This window comes from Chelonia mydas, chromosome 2, assembly GCF_015237465.2.
Source record: "Chelonia mydas isolate rCheMyd1 chromosome 2, rCheMyd1.pri.v2, whole genome shotgun sequence".
NCBI lineage: Eukaryota > Metazoa > Chordata > Testudines > Cheloniidae > Chelonia > Chelonia mydas.
In genome coordinates, this window is record NC_057850.1 from 194,311,086 (window position 1) to 194,324,352 (window position 13,267).

Here is a 13,267-nt window from a genome sequence, read left to right on the forward strand (position 1 = left end):
TTTTCATCAGTTTTGAAAAAAAAAATGGAAAAAAAAGAAAAAAACTTGGACTATAAATGGAAAAACAGTTTGGGTTTTGATATATAGTGAAATTTTAGATTTTCAAAACCTACAATTTGGGCGGAGGGTTGATTTTTCATTAAAAATGGAACATTTAGGAGGAAAATGTTTGTTTTTGAGGGGGAGGGGAGGACACCATTTTAAACTGGAAACAAGTTTAGATGGAAAATTTTGTCAAACTCTATTTATATCATGGTATTGTCCCACCGTAATTTTGTTGTATTAAATCTAAATCCATAACTCCCTAGTATTCAAATTCTTCACCTGCATATTTATAGAAACCTAGAGTTGAAACAGCTTTGATCTTTTTTTCATATTTTCCTTTATTTCTGTACTATGAATATTAAAAACTAAAATTCTGATTATTCTATGTACACACAAGGGTCTTTTGTACAACTGTACTAATGGCTCCATAGCACATTGTATTCCAAAGCTGTTCTTCCACAATGACATGCTGAGAATTTTTGTTCGTTTTTTAAAACGCAGAAGGCTTGTAAAGTTAACTTACTTTTAAAGAGAACTGCTTGGTGTAGAGGGCTCTGTTTTAGGATAAATGACTCAAGGAACAGAAGCCTCACAGATTCAATGGCGCAATACCCATTTACACCAGATAAGTATCTGGCCCACCTTGACTAACAATTTGGTGACTCTTGGCTGTTTAACTCTACATGTGTCTGAGTAAATTGATCTAATGGGAAATTCAGTTAAAAATGAATAAATGTGTCATAATAAATGTGTGTGTGATGGTGGCCTAATACTATGTAGAAAAAAGCCAATGTAACTCAGAGTGCTAATCAACTGCATTATCCCAGATGTTTCAAGTACTGTGGCATATGTTGCTACTGGAATAAAACCTTCATGACAACCTGCATCTCAAAAGTATTTTGCGTTGATCATAGCAATTATATCCATGGCCAGAAAAGACAGAAACAAACAAGTGAAAAGAGACTCTTCAGCAAAGCTAGTAACCCAAAAACTAGTATGGGAATTTTATGTTTAGCAGTAGGTTCAGTTCTGTCACCTGATGGGGTTTAATTTCATTTCTGTCTATTTAACTTTTGTCTGTGGTGCTTAAAACCCCCTTTTGTTGTGGTAGAAACCCAAAGAAAATTAAACTAAATATTTGGATGCAGCCAGTGAGGGCCCGTCTGGCAAGGATAATTTACTTGATATTTTTCACTGTGCAGTACACTGCCAGTTAACCAGGCATCAACAGTCAGTTTTAGCTCCTAACCCCAAATCCACTGAAATCAATGGAAAGATTCCCATTAACTTCACTATTTTTTGGATCAGGCCTTTCATCTGTAAATGTGCACTCAATATAATACAAAGACAATTGAGGCGGAAGATGTATGTTTATCTTTCTATGACCTGGTATCCTGCACATGCTACTTTTGTAAAAGTGCATAACACCTTTCTAAACCACAAGTTAAGATAACGTCCAGGGAAGAATTACAAAAGAAGTAGAGAAATGGAAATTGTGAGTGCAAAACCCTACAGACAATTGCATTCAAACTGACACAAAGGGGTGCCAGTGTTACAGGAATTGCTTAGAGCCCTGCTCAGCAGGGCAAGGGAGCATTAGTACTGAGCCATGAAGGAGCCCATGCTATCTTAACACACTAGCCCATAGCCCAGTCGGTCTCTAGGGTCACAGTGGGTAATCTTTCAATATATTCCATGGTAAAATGAAAAAAATGACTTGGACCATCATTGTTCCCATCCTGTTTGGCTCAGACCCAACTCATATTAACCAACATGCTAAATCTATGCATGCTGCCTCTATATTCTGCAGCCTCAGAACAATTTGAAACTTGAAAGCTGGAAATTTATCATCTCTAATGGATGCTCTCAGAAGCTGGAGAATGGCCAAAAGGAAAGACTGGGGGATGGGGAGCTCATTACCATCAAGTGGAATTTTCTTTCATTTTCATAGATGTTAGTACTTACCATATTTATCATTACTCAAAGCCCAGATTTCCATGTGTTGTACAGGGATTCCTGTTTTTATTAAAGGAAACATAGCCAATATTTCAAATAAATCTGTTTTAAAGTTTGTGTTGGGTTAAACTTCAAATCACGTAAGAATATAAAAGCTCAGGGTGTATGTAGAGTAAAATGGTAAAGAAAACTATTCATTCCAAATTTTGGTTTTCCAGTCAGGTAATATAATTTAAAGAGACTCAAATTTATATAAGAAAAGTTTAAATGAAAATTCAAGTTTAAGATCATTCTATTTGATTTCCTAACAATACCCATTACAATAAATGTTCTTCTTTAGCTATTTCATTGGCAGGCTCCAACATACTGTATATGGTATCTTTAAAAGAGAATTGTCCACATTTTAGCATTTTAAAAATCATTTCCTTTAGATAAAAGTACATGTACAGTATATAGAGAGTAATTTTAAATCATACTATTTAAAGTCCAATGTTAGATGCTTAGCTGCAGTACCTAACATAGCATGAGAAAAATATATTTTGCAACATGCTTTTCTAAGAGCTAAGCATGCATTTTAATGTGAAATGGGAGAGCAGAGAGCTCCCATGTTCTTAAGCTACACTATAAACCCAGAGGCTCCATCACACTGCAGCTGAACTGCTCTTAAAATGCATTGAGAGAAGCTGCAGATTAACAGTATTTAGATGCATTGGTTTGATGTAATTTCAGGCTGCCTGAATTAATGTTCTGTGACAAGCCCTCCCTTGCAAACCTTTAGAAGCAAACTGTTTCTTTGTCTACAGTTTTAAGCGTGGCTACAGTCTCTCGTAGATTCTGCACTGTTTCTCACATATTGGTTTTTGGACAAAGTCGAATCATCATCTATGAAGGACTAACTGCCCAAAGGGTATACACCCAATTGCTAGTGGTTTATTCAGCTTTGACACTTCTCAGTGTGATCCTAACTGCCTTTTGTAAAACAAGCAGGCAAGGGAAAGGCTCAAGAGACTTTCTTCTATTCATTTCTGTAATAGTTTTCTTGCCACGGGAGACTTAAGAAGATTTGTACTGCCTGCTTTCTTTTCATTAGCAGTGAGTGCAATGCTGTTGGGTAAGTTAATGTGCTAGACTATAAAAAGAAAAGCACAGGAATTTGAAAAATATATAGTTTCTCATTAATCCATTTTAATGTTATTTTTCTTAACTTATTCAGTATAGGATGCAGACAAAAATAAAGCAAAGTGTAACAGTTAAGATATTTTCTGTTGTTCTGAGCCAGAGAATTAGAATTAGCTTTAGTCTGTTTGTTGAATGCAATACTATGCTTCACTGATTTTTGGCAGGAGCATGTTAAAATTCTCATTATTAGACTGACAAGGAAACCTGATTGAATTTTCAACACAATCATAGTCTCTGTCAGGGAATGTAACACTATTTAATAATTTCTTTTGTCTTTCTATATGCAACAAAATACACCAGTCTTCCAGGGGCTTACTATGACCACCACGTTGCATTAACCTGCCATGCTTAAATTACTATTAGATGTGTTTACTTTTTCTTTTCCTGACTGTCTTCTTGAATCTGGGAAGGAAGATTGGGCAGATTTGTTAGTAAAAAATACAACTGTAGTATACAAATTCTTATTGTGTACAGTAGAATAGCTATTTGGATCCTAATTACTTCAAAGGTTAAATTTGGCTGAGAAATAGAGGTACTTCAGCACTGAGTTTTATACGTTAGTATAGTTAATACATAACATTTATATTGTGTATACATACGATGGCATTCTCTTTGTATTTGTACTGTATTATCACCAATATCATCACTTTCCCAAAATTTCAGGACACACAAAATTTCCCAGGGAACGTTATTGATAACCCATGAACATAAATTAGTTTTATGGAATAATGCTTTCAGAAGGTGAATGATACATGTTAAAATCTACATTTGATAAATTAATACAGGGCACTCATCCAGTACATATATACATTCAGAAGAATGAATCTAATGATAAATGGTAATAGTCACTAAAAGAAGATTGCATGCTACATCACTGAATTTATTAATCATACTGCTCAGCAGCAGCAAATTGAATCTTTTCTTTGATATTTTTTTCTCTTGGTGTGCTATGCATGTTTGTTGTGTTTTGCATTCCACAGATATGCCCAGAACATAAGTTAACCACTCTACCAGGAAATAGAGACAAAAATAATTACCTAGAAAAATACTGAGAACTCCAAGGAAACATTTTTGCGGGAATGATGCTTTTAAGAGAGTGAGCAAAACAAGTGTGACCTGAATTGTAGACCAGAAGTTCAAGATTTATAAAGCAATTTCTTAGTAAAATATATACCAATAAACAGAAATTTTTAGAGCAAAGTTTTATTATTTTTCCCAGTGTGTTTTTGGTTGTGTCTTTGACATCTTGAAATATTGAAGTAGAGATAACCTTTGATAGATTTGACTTACCACTATCCTTTATTAAAGAAATCATGTTACCACAGACCATACTGCTGTCAGCAACTCTGCATACCTGATGTCCCAGTTGCCCATATATGCATTGTATGTTGAAGAACTGCCAGCAAATGGTATAAATCAAGAAACAAATTATATTCTTTCTTACGGTGTCTTTGAATTTGCATGCATCCACATGGTTACAAATAATCACTCTGTAATTAAGTTCTTAAACAACTAGAGTGGCTTGTAGATGATTTCCCTGAATTCTATTTGTATCATTTTATAGGACACAAGGTTGACTCACTGGAAACTGTAATGTAGATCAGAGACTAAAAGAGACTGTTACTCATGCATAGTTATATAGAAAAGGAAACAAATGGAAGAGTCATGCTCACCTCAGATTTCCCCCTCCAGTAAAATAGAAATAATATCATTCATTTCTTAGAAAAGCGGTTTAAGTCTCAAGTGGATAGAATTACTTCTTTTTAAAGATATGACACTTTATTGGCTTTCTAGACAACATGCCACTTTCCAAAGTTGTTCTATTAATGTGGTCTATTTCTGCCAGCTACAGTAACTCAGCAAGAATTTGAAAAACCAGGCTACTCACCTGGAAAAACCTGGAGTGAAATCCTGGCCCCATTTCAGTCAGTGGTAAGCTCCTCCCACTTCAGTGGAACCAGGATTATTATTTACTCTCTAAACTAAAATGTGGAAGGGGAAAATAAGCAAGATTTACTAAAATGAGATAAGATTATAGTTTTTAAAGCCATGCAAGGCTATGTGTACGTTTATGTTTAAAAGGAATTCAGCAAGCAGTTGATTTCCCTATTCCTTTCAAATGTTTTTGGCATGCTTTGCATTTTAAAAGTCCATATACAAAACAGTGCATCAAGAATACTATTGGTAAACCAATAATCATGATGTACCTCTATCACTACATGCATTTGCTGAAGGCTTCTTTCCTTTGAAAGGTTTGCTTTGTTTGTTGATTTCTCCTCATAATAATAGAAAAACAAACACAGTGCCTTGCAGAAAACATAACCTGCAATAATTTCTTGTACACAGTATTTTTAACAGTCTCGAAGGGCGCTGTTCAGCATTCTTCAGTCACTCAAACTCCCATTGAGTTCAGTGGGCATTTTCAGGATTAACAAGTGAGTAAGGAATACTAAATAGTGCTCTACAATAAGAATTTATTCAAATATGAACAAGCCTTTAGGGCTACATTTTCAAACTAAATTATCTGATTCTTATGTACAAAGGAAGTTTGTGTTTATATTAGAGTGTTTGTTTGTGGGCCAAAAAATTGGCAGTAGAAGCTCCTACCATCTCAGAAACTAGTCATTATTTTGACAATGTGGGCATAGATTGTTTGTTTGTTTTTCTTCAGATAAACACCTTCTCATTTTACATAGCAGTCCATAAAATATTGCCACTTCATTTTATCCCTTTAAATGACTATGTTCCAGAGGGACACATTTGAACTATACTTAATTTGAAAAACTAAGTTTAAAGTAGTTTCTGATAACATACCTGCCAGTGGATCCCACTGTCTGACATTGTTCACGTTTTTCTTTTTCTTTTCTTTTTTTTTTAAGTTTTTTCTTCTTCTACCAGGATGATTTTTTTCCCATTAAAGGCCAGTGGGGCTTGGCCAACCCCTGTTCCATGGCATGGTCACTTTAAGAAAACAGATGTTCAAGGGATCAGCAGATAAATTGGGAATGGGGGCCAGGTGTTAATCAAGTGGCTACTTCCTGAATGACAGGCTAAAACCAAGCTGTGAGGTGACTGGAGAGGAGGGTGTGTGTGACAGTCAGAGTGTGCATTGGAGCGTAGAATCAGGAAAGCAGGTCCCTGGAATGGGGACCTGAACTGCTGGCTGGGGAAGTCTGCTTGAATCACAGTACAGCCCCAGGAAGGAGGGTAGTGAGTTTCCTGAACCCAAAAGGGGGAAAAGTGTGAGAGTCCAGGGACCAGAGCAGAAGGACACCTATGTGAAAGACTCTCCAGGGAGGCCAGGAGCTTCAGTGGGACTGGCAGAACTCCACAGCTCAGAAGGAACTGGTGGTAGTGAGGGGACTGGGGACCTGAAGTCCTGGAGCAAAGTGAATTGGAGACCCTCAAAAGGAAGGTTTGGGCCTGAAGGCTCAAAAGATACCATATTAAAAAAAAAAAAACACCTTGATAAATTAGTCCCTAAGGAAAGGAGGATGTTATTTGCCCTATTCTGGGCTGTGGAAAAAGTTACTGGGAGAGCCAGAAGGGAACTAAAATGTCTGTAGTGCCATGCCATGCCACAAGGTGCTCTGGGACTGCAGTCCGCAACTCTCCCCTAAGGCACACAGATATAACAGAGACAACCGACCGACTGTGCAGGGGGGAAAGTGAAACACACTATATTCAAAGTCCTGTCAAATTAGCAAAGAAAGCAACCTGAAAAAATAGAGAAGCTCTTTTTCTCTCTAACCTCTTTCTGTTCGTGATCTCTGGTGTTACTTGTAATTATAGTAGGTAAGACACTTTCAGACCAAGTGTGATTCCTAAGATGATGGTATCTTTAATGCTGCCTACTATAGGCCAAATCCTAAAATCATCATCAACATATCATTGATGTCAATGTAAGGATAGGTTTCAGAGTAGCAGCTGTGTTAGTCTGTATTCGCAAAAAGAACAAGAGTACTTGTGGCACCTTAGAGACTAACACATTTATTAGAGCATAAGCTTTCATGAGCTACAGCCCACTTCATCGGATGCACAGGATGTAAGGATAGGGTCAACATTGAATAAGGATTTAAGGATTTGGTCATAACCTACTGAGCAGGGTTTCAGTCCCATCTACAACAAGACCACTAGAATGGGGGTAACCTTTAAAAAGAACCCATTATCTAGCTCATTAAACACTCCTGGGCCACAGAACATTCTGTTCTTTTTAAGCATGTAAAGTTGGGGAATCTCTTTGACATAAATATTTCATTTTATTCGTCTGCAGGCAAAAGCAGCCATTCTTGACATTCTTAACTCCATTAGGAAAACAAAAAGGATAAAAGGAGACAAAAGGATAGTGAAGATCTGAGTGGTGCTTAAAATATTAATCTATTGATTATGGATTATGATGTGGATTACTACAAGGTGGATGGGATAGTGAGTGGGGATATTGATTAAGGGTAAAATTTGCTTGATTGGTTCAGAGGATTAAGACTGCTGAAATAAGAAAGCTTGAAAAGAAGAGTTTAATGGTGATGAGATGATGAAAGGGATGGTTCTCTTTCTTTTCTTTTTTCTTTGAAGATGTGAGATCTATGGAGGAGATGTGACGTTTGCATTTTGTGGAGCAATGTTTTGCAAGCAAGGAGATTAGTTCTCTCTATGCCAGAGAGGTCAGAGATCCATGTTTGGGGATATTCTTCTGTGGTGGTGGAGGAGTTGTACAGTACTACTCTGAGGAGGTGGGAGTTGCACAGGGAGTAGAGATTCATTTATTTCTGGGAATAACTCTGCAGGGGACATTCTGAGTCCCTCTAAATTAGTAATTTGGGGATGTACCTCTGTTTTAGGCAGTAAGGAAGTCATCGTGCAGCCCCTCCTTGATAAACCCAATACAGCACACTATTGATATGGCCAACTCCTGGCCTGCATTGAATCTCCTGTTTTGGGGAAAGCTTTTTGAGAAAGCTGTCGCAGATCAACTCTGCCGATTTCTAGAATCTTCAGACTTCCTGTATCCCGGTCATCCAGGTTTTAGGTCTGTGTTAGGGGATAGAAAGAGCACTGAGTGATTTTTCTCCTGGTAATAGACAAGGACAAGGTTTCCATGAAGAAGTTGCTGGAATTGCTGAAGTGTTCCAGACCTTTATTCTTTAAAACCCAGCTAGGGAACAGCTGTTCCCAGGCAGGTTCTGCTGTTCTTCTCCCTCTCTTGAACCCTTTCATTTCTCTACTCCTTAGTCTCCAACTCCCCTTTCATGGGAGCTTTCTCCCTGCACCTCTGGAGCTATTACAGACTGCAGGAAACATAAAAGTGCTGTTGCTGCCCTTTATCCTCCCACACTGTTGGGGTGCTGTGGACAGGACAGTTTATAGATGTCTGCTGTGTCAGGTTTCTGACTCTCTTCCTTCCTTTCTCCACCAGAGTAGGAGAAATAGAGTATTCGGGCTGTGTGCTAGGAAGTAGGGTGGTGCAAAGGGATCTGTGAGGCATCCAGAAGGAGGAATGGCAGAGACATAGCTGAAGTGAAACTTGCAAAACATGCATTATATACTTTAGTTATTTACATGTTTTTTTCATAACTTGGGTACCTACTTCACAAGAAGCAGTTTAACCTAGAATAACTCATTCATCACAAGGGTAAAAGAAAGTATGTATACAAAAGTCTTTGCCAAGTCAAACTAGTTTGTGAATAAACACTACAGCCAGATTTCATGGTTCTGAATGGCTGGTTGCTCAAGAAAGATAGGAACTTGAGTTCAAATTGATATCACCGCAAGGTGGTATTACATGTTCCAATCATGTTCCAATATCAGCACAGACTTCTCACAGGGGCTTAATAGAAAGGGTTAGCTAGATGTTTTGTCCATAATATGTCTCTATTGCTACAGAATGAGGGGTTGTTGGTGAACACCAAAGAGGTCCAGGCTGGTGACAAGTTATTTGTTGAAGGTGGTAGCTTTATTTTGTTCAGTTTTGATGGTGATTCATTGACCAATTTCCTTTTCATAAGGCTCATGTAGACCAGTAAGAATACAATGGAACAGAAGAATTTTCAGTGTTTGTGATTCGCTCTAAGATATATGGCCTTTGCAAAGCTTCCTGGGGGCTACCCTGCCTGGTCGTGTAGGCTCATTGGCTAGCTTAGCATGCTGCATATTCCTTTAACATAATGTTATGTCCCCACTTTGCTAAGTCCATTTTTGAAGTTTTCTGGTTTGTAAATAGAGTACCACTCCACTTTTTGGTTTTTATAAATGTTTTTAATCAGTTCTTTATATGAAAACTTGAAGTCACTTAAGTAGAACCGGCTGTGAATTTTACATTGGAAATGAATTGGAAAATGCTAATTTTTCAAAACCAAAATGTTGAGGAAATTTTTGATGAAACATAAACACGACAAAACATGGACCTCTCTGGAGTCAAACAATGCACACAAAAACATTCATGCTGATAGCTCTGAGAAGAATTCTCCATTGGAGATCACCCATCCTCTTCGTAATTGGAGGCTTGCATGCAGTTTGACAGGCTGGTTGGCTGGAGTCCGTGCCCAGAAGCTGTCTTCTCCTTATCATATTGGGATAATCAACAAGTGTTCAAAAAGATGAATCCTTTCCACAAGCATATACAATGACTTATGGCCTTAGCTATTAAAAGTTAATTTAGAAGACCCATTGAAGGCATGTAAGCTGCCTGGCTTGTCAACATCCCAATCCACAGGAGCAGCCAACAGATTCCCCTACAGACTGGAAAGGGGGACCTCAAAATACCATTCACCTTAAGTAGTGTGTGTGTGTGTGTGTGTGTGTGTGTGTGTGTATATACATATATAATATATATATATAAAATTATACAGTAACTGCAGGAGACAAACCTGGACCCAAAATCGAAAGCACAAAGGGTAAGAAACAAATATACAATATATACACAATCAAAAACCTTCTCTTGATTAAGGGAAATCAACCCAACATGCAAATCAAGCATTCTTTTTAAACAGAAAATTAAGTTGTTGACAATTAATTATGACAAGTTTGGTTTGGGGCAGGGAGTGGGCTAGTTTTCACCATAGAAACAAAAAATGTTGACTGGCTTTCCTAAAGCCCTATTACTGCTAAATAGAGCCCTCCAACAACTGTAATATGCTCATTTCCATACTAGTGTATAGAGTGACCATATGTTGTACTAAGATTCTCTTGCTTTTTTTCCCAGTGAGTCTGTATAGCTTTTGCTAGCCCAGAGGTTGGGCAGCCAATGTTTTGAGAATACTTGGTGAAGATCTTGTAGGTGTTGGTCTCTTGTAGGTGTTGGTCTACAACCGCATTTGCTCCAACCCCTCAGACAGAGACCAACACCTACAAGATCTTCACCGAACATTCTCAAAACTACGATACCCGCATGAGGAAATAAGGAAACAGATCAACAGAGTCAGACGTGTACCCAGAAGCCTCCTGCTGCAAGACAAGCCCAAGAAAGAAACCAACAGAACTCCACTGGCTATCACATACAGTCCTCAGCTAAAACCTCTCCAATGCATCATCAGTGATCTACAACCCATCCTGGACAAGGATCTCTCACTTTCACAGGCCTTGGGAGGCAGCCCAGTCCTCGCCCACAGACAATCCACCAACCTGAAGCATATTCTCACCAGCAACTACGCACAGCACAATAGTAACTCTAACTCAGGAACCAATCCATGCAACAAACCTCGATGCCAATTCTGCCCATATACCTACACCAGTGACACCATCACAGGACCTAACCAGATCAGCCGCACCATCACTGGTTCATTCACCTGCATGTCCACCAACGTAATATACTCCATCATGTGCCAGCAATGCCCCTCTGCTTTGTACATCAGCCAAACTGGACGTCCCTAAGTAAAAGGATAAATGGACACAAATCTGATATTAGGAATGGCAATATACAAAAACCTGTAGGAGAACACTTCAACCTCCCTGGACACGCAACAGCAGATTTAAAGGTAGCCATCCTGCAGCAAAAAAACTTCAGGACCAGACTTCAAAGAGAAACTGCTGAGCTTCAGTTCATTTGCAAATTTGACACCATCAGCTCAGGATTAAACAACGACTGTGAATGGCTAGCCAACTACAAAAGCAGTTTCTCCTCCCTTGGTGTTCACACCTCAACTGCTAGAAGAGGGCCTCATCCTCCCTGATTGAACTAACCTCATTATCCCTAGCCTGATTCTTGCTTGCACATTTATACTTTCCTCTGGAAATTTCCACCACATGCATCCGACGAAGTGGGTATTCACCCATGAAAGCTTATGCTCCAATCCGTCTGTTAGTCTATAAGGTGCCACAGGACTCTTTAAAAAAAGAAAAGGAGTACTTGTGGCACCTTAGAGACTAACCAATTTACTTGAGCATAAGCTTTCGTGAGCTACAGCTCACTTCATCGGATGCATACTGTGGAAAATACAGAAGATGTTTGTTTTTATACACACAAATCATGAAAAAATGGGTGTTTATCACTACAAAAGGTTTTCTCTCCCCCCACCCCACTCTCCTGCTGGTAATAGCTTATGTAAAGTGATCACTCTCCTTACAATGTGTATGATAATCAAGGTGGGCCATTTCCAGCACAAATCCAGGGTTTAACAAGAACGTCTGAGGGGGAGAGGGGGTTAGGAAAACAAGGGGAAGTAAGTTACCTTGCATAATGACTTAGCCACTTCCAGTCTCTATTCAAGCCTAAGTTAATTGTATCCAATTTGCAAATGAATTCCAATTCAGCAGTCTCTCGCTGGAGTCTGGATTTGAAGTTTTTCTGTTGTAATATCGCAACTTTCATGTCTGTATTCGCATGACCAGAGAGATTGAAGTGTTCTCCGACTGGTTTATGAATGTTATAATTCTTGACATCTGATTTGTGTCCATTTATTCTTTTACGTAGAGACTGTCCAGTTTGACCAATGTACATGGCAGAGAGGCATTGCTGGCACATGATGGCATATATCACATTGGTGGATGTGCAGGTGAACGAGCCTCTGATAGTGTGGCTGATGTTATTAGGTCCTGTGATGGTGTTCCCTGAATAGATATGTGGGCACAGTTGGTAACGGGCTTTGTTGCAAGGATAGGTTCCTGGGTTAGTGGTTCTGTTGTGTGGTATGTGGTTGCTGGTGAGTATTCGCTTCAGGTTGGGGGGCTGTCTGTAGGCAAGGACTGGCCTGTCTCCCAAGATTTGTGAGAGTGTTGGGTCATCCTTCAGGATAGGTTGTAGATCCTTGATAATGCATTGGAGGGCTTTTAGTTGGGGGCTGAAGGTGACGGCTAGTGGCGTTCTGTTATTTTCTTTGTTAGGCCTGTCCTGTAGTAGGTGAATTCTGGGAACTCTTCTGCCTCTATCAATCTGTTTCTTCACTTTCACAGGTGGGTATTGTAGTTGTAAGAATGCTTGATAGAGATCTTGTAGGTGTTTGTCTCTGTCTGAGGGGTTGGAGCAAATGCAGTTGTATCGCAGAGCTTGGCTGTAGACAATGGATCGTGTGGTGTGGTCAGGTTGAAAGCTGGAGGCATGTAGGTAGGAATAGCGGTCAGTGGGTTTCCGGTATAGGGTGGTGTTTATGTGACCATCGTTCATTAGCACTGTAGTGTCCAGGAAGTAGATCTCTTGTGTGGACTGGACCAGGCTGAGGTTGATGGTGGGATGGAAATTGTTGAAATCATGGTGGAATTCCTCAAGAGCTTCTTTTCAATGGGTCCAGATGATGAAGATGTCATCAATATAGCGCAAGTAGAGTAGGGGCGTTAGGGGACGAGAGCTGAGGAAGCGTTGTTCTAAGTCAGCCATAAAAATGTTGACATACTGTGGGGCCATGCGGGTACCCATAGCAGTGCCACTGATTTGAAGGTATACATTGTCCCCAAATGTAAAATAGTTATGGTCAAGGACAAAGTCACAAAGTTCAGCCACCAGGTTAGCCGTGACATTATCGGGGATAGTGTTCTTGATGGCTTGTAGTCCATCTTTGTGTGGAATGTTGGTGTAGAGGGTTTCTACATCCATAGTGGCCAGGATGGTGTTATCAGGAAGATCACCAATGGATTGTAGTTTCCTCAGGAAGTCAGTGGT

At 39.2% G+C, this 13,267-nt stretch overlaps 1 protein-coding gene across 4 annotated transcripts in view; it reads left to right on the forward strand.

The window, feature by feature from the left end:
- The window catches only part of ZNF385D (zinc finger protein 385D), a 602,760-nt gene that overhangs the window by 230,945 nt on the left and 358,548 nt on the right, over positions 1-13,267 (forward strand). Inside the window, exon 1 of one of the 4 annotated variants that reach the window (XM_043540935.1) lies at positions 2,778-3,112. The exons of the other annotated variants lie outside the window; for them this stretch is intronic. Coding sequence (XP_043396870.1) covers positions 3,103-3,112 — 10 coding nt within the window. The 5' untranslated portion in view covers positions 2,778-3,102. Of the gene's footprint in view, positions 1-2,777; positions 3,113-13,267 lie in introns of those variants that run through there. 4 annotated transcript variants of the gene reach the window in all.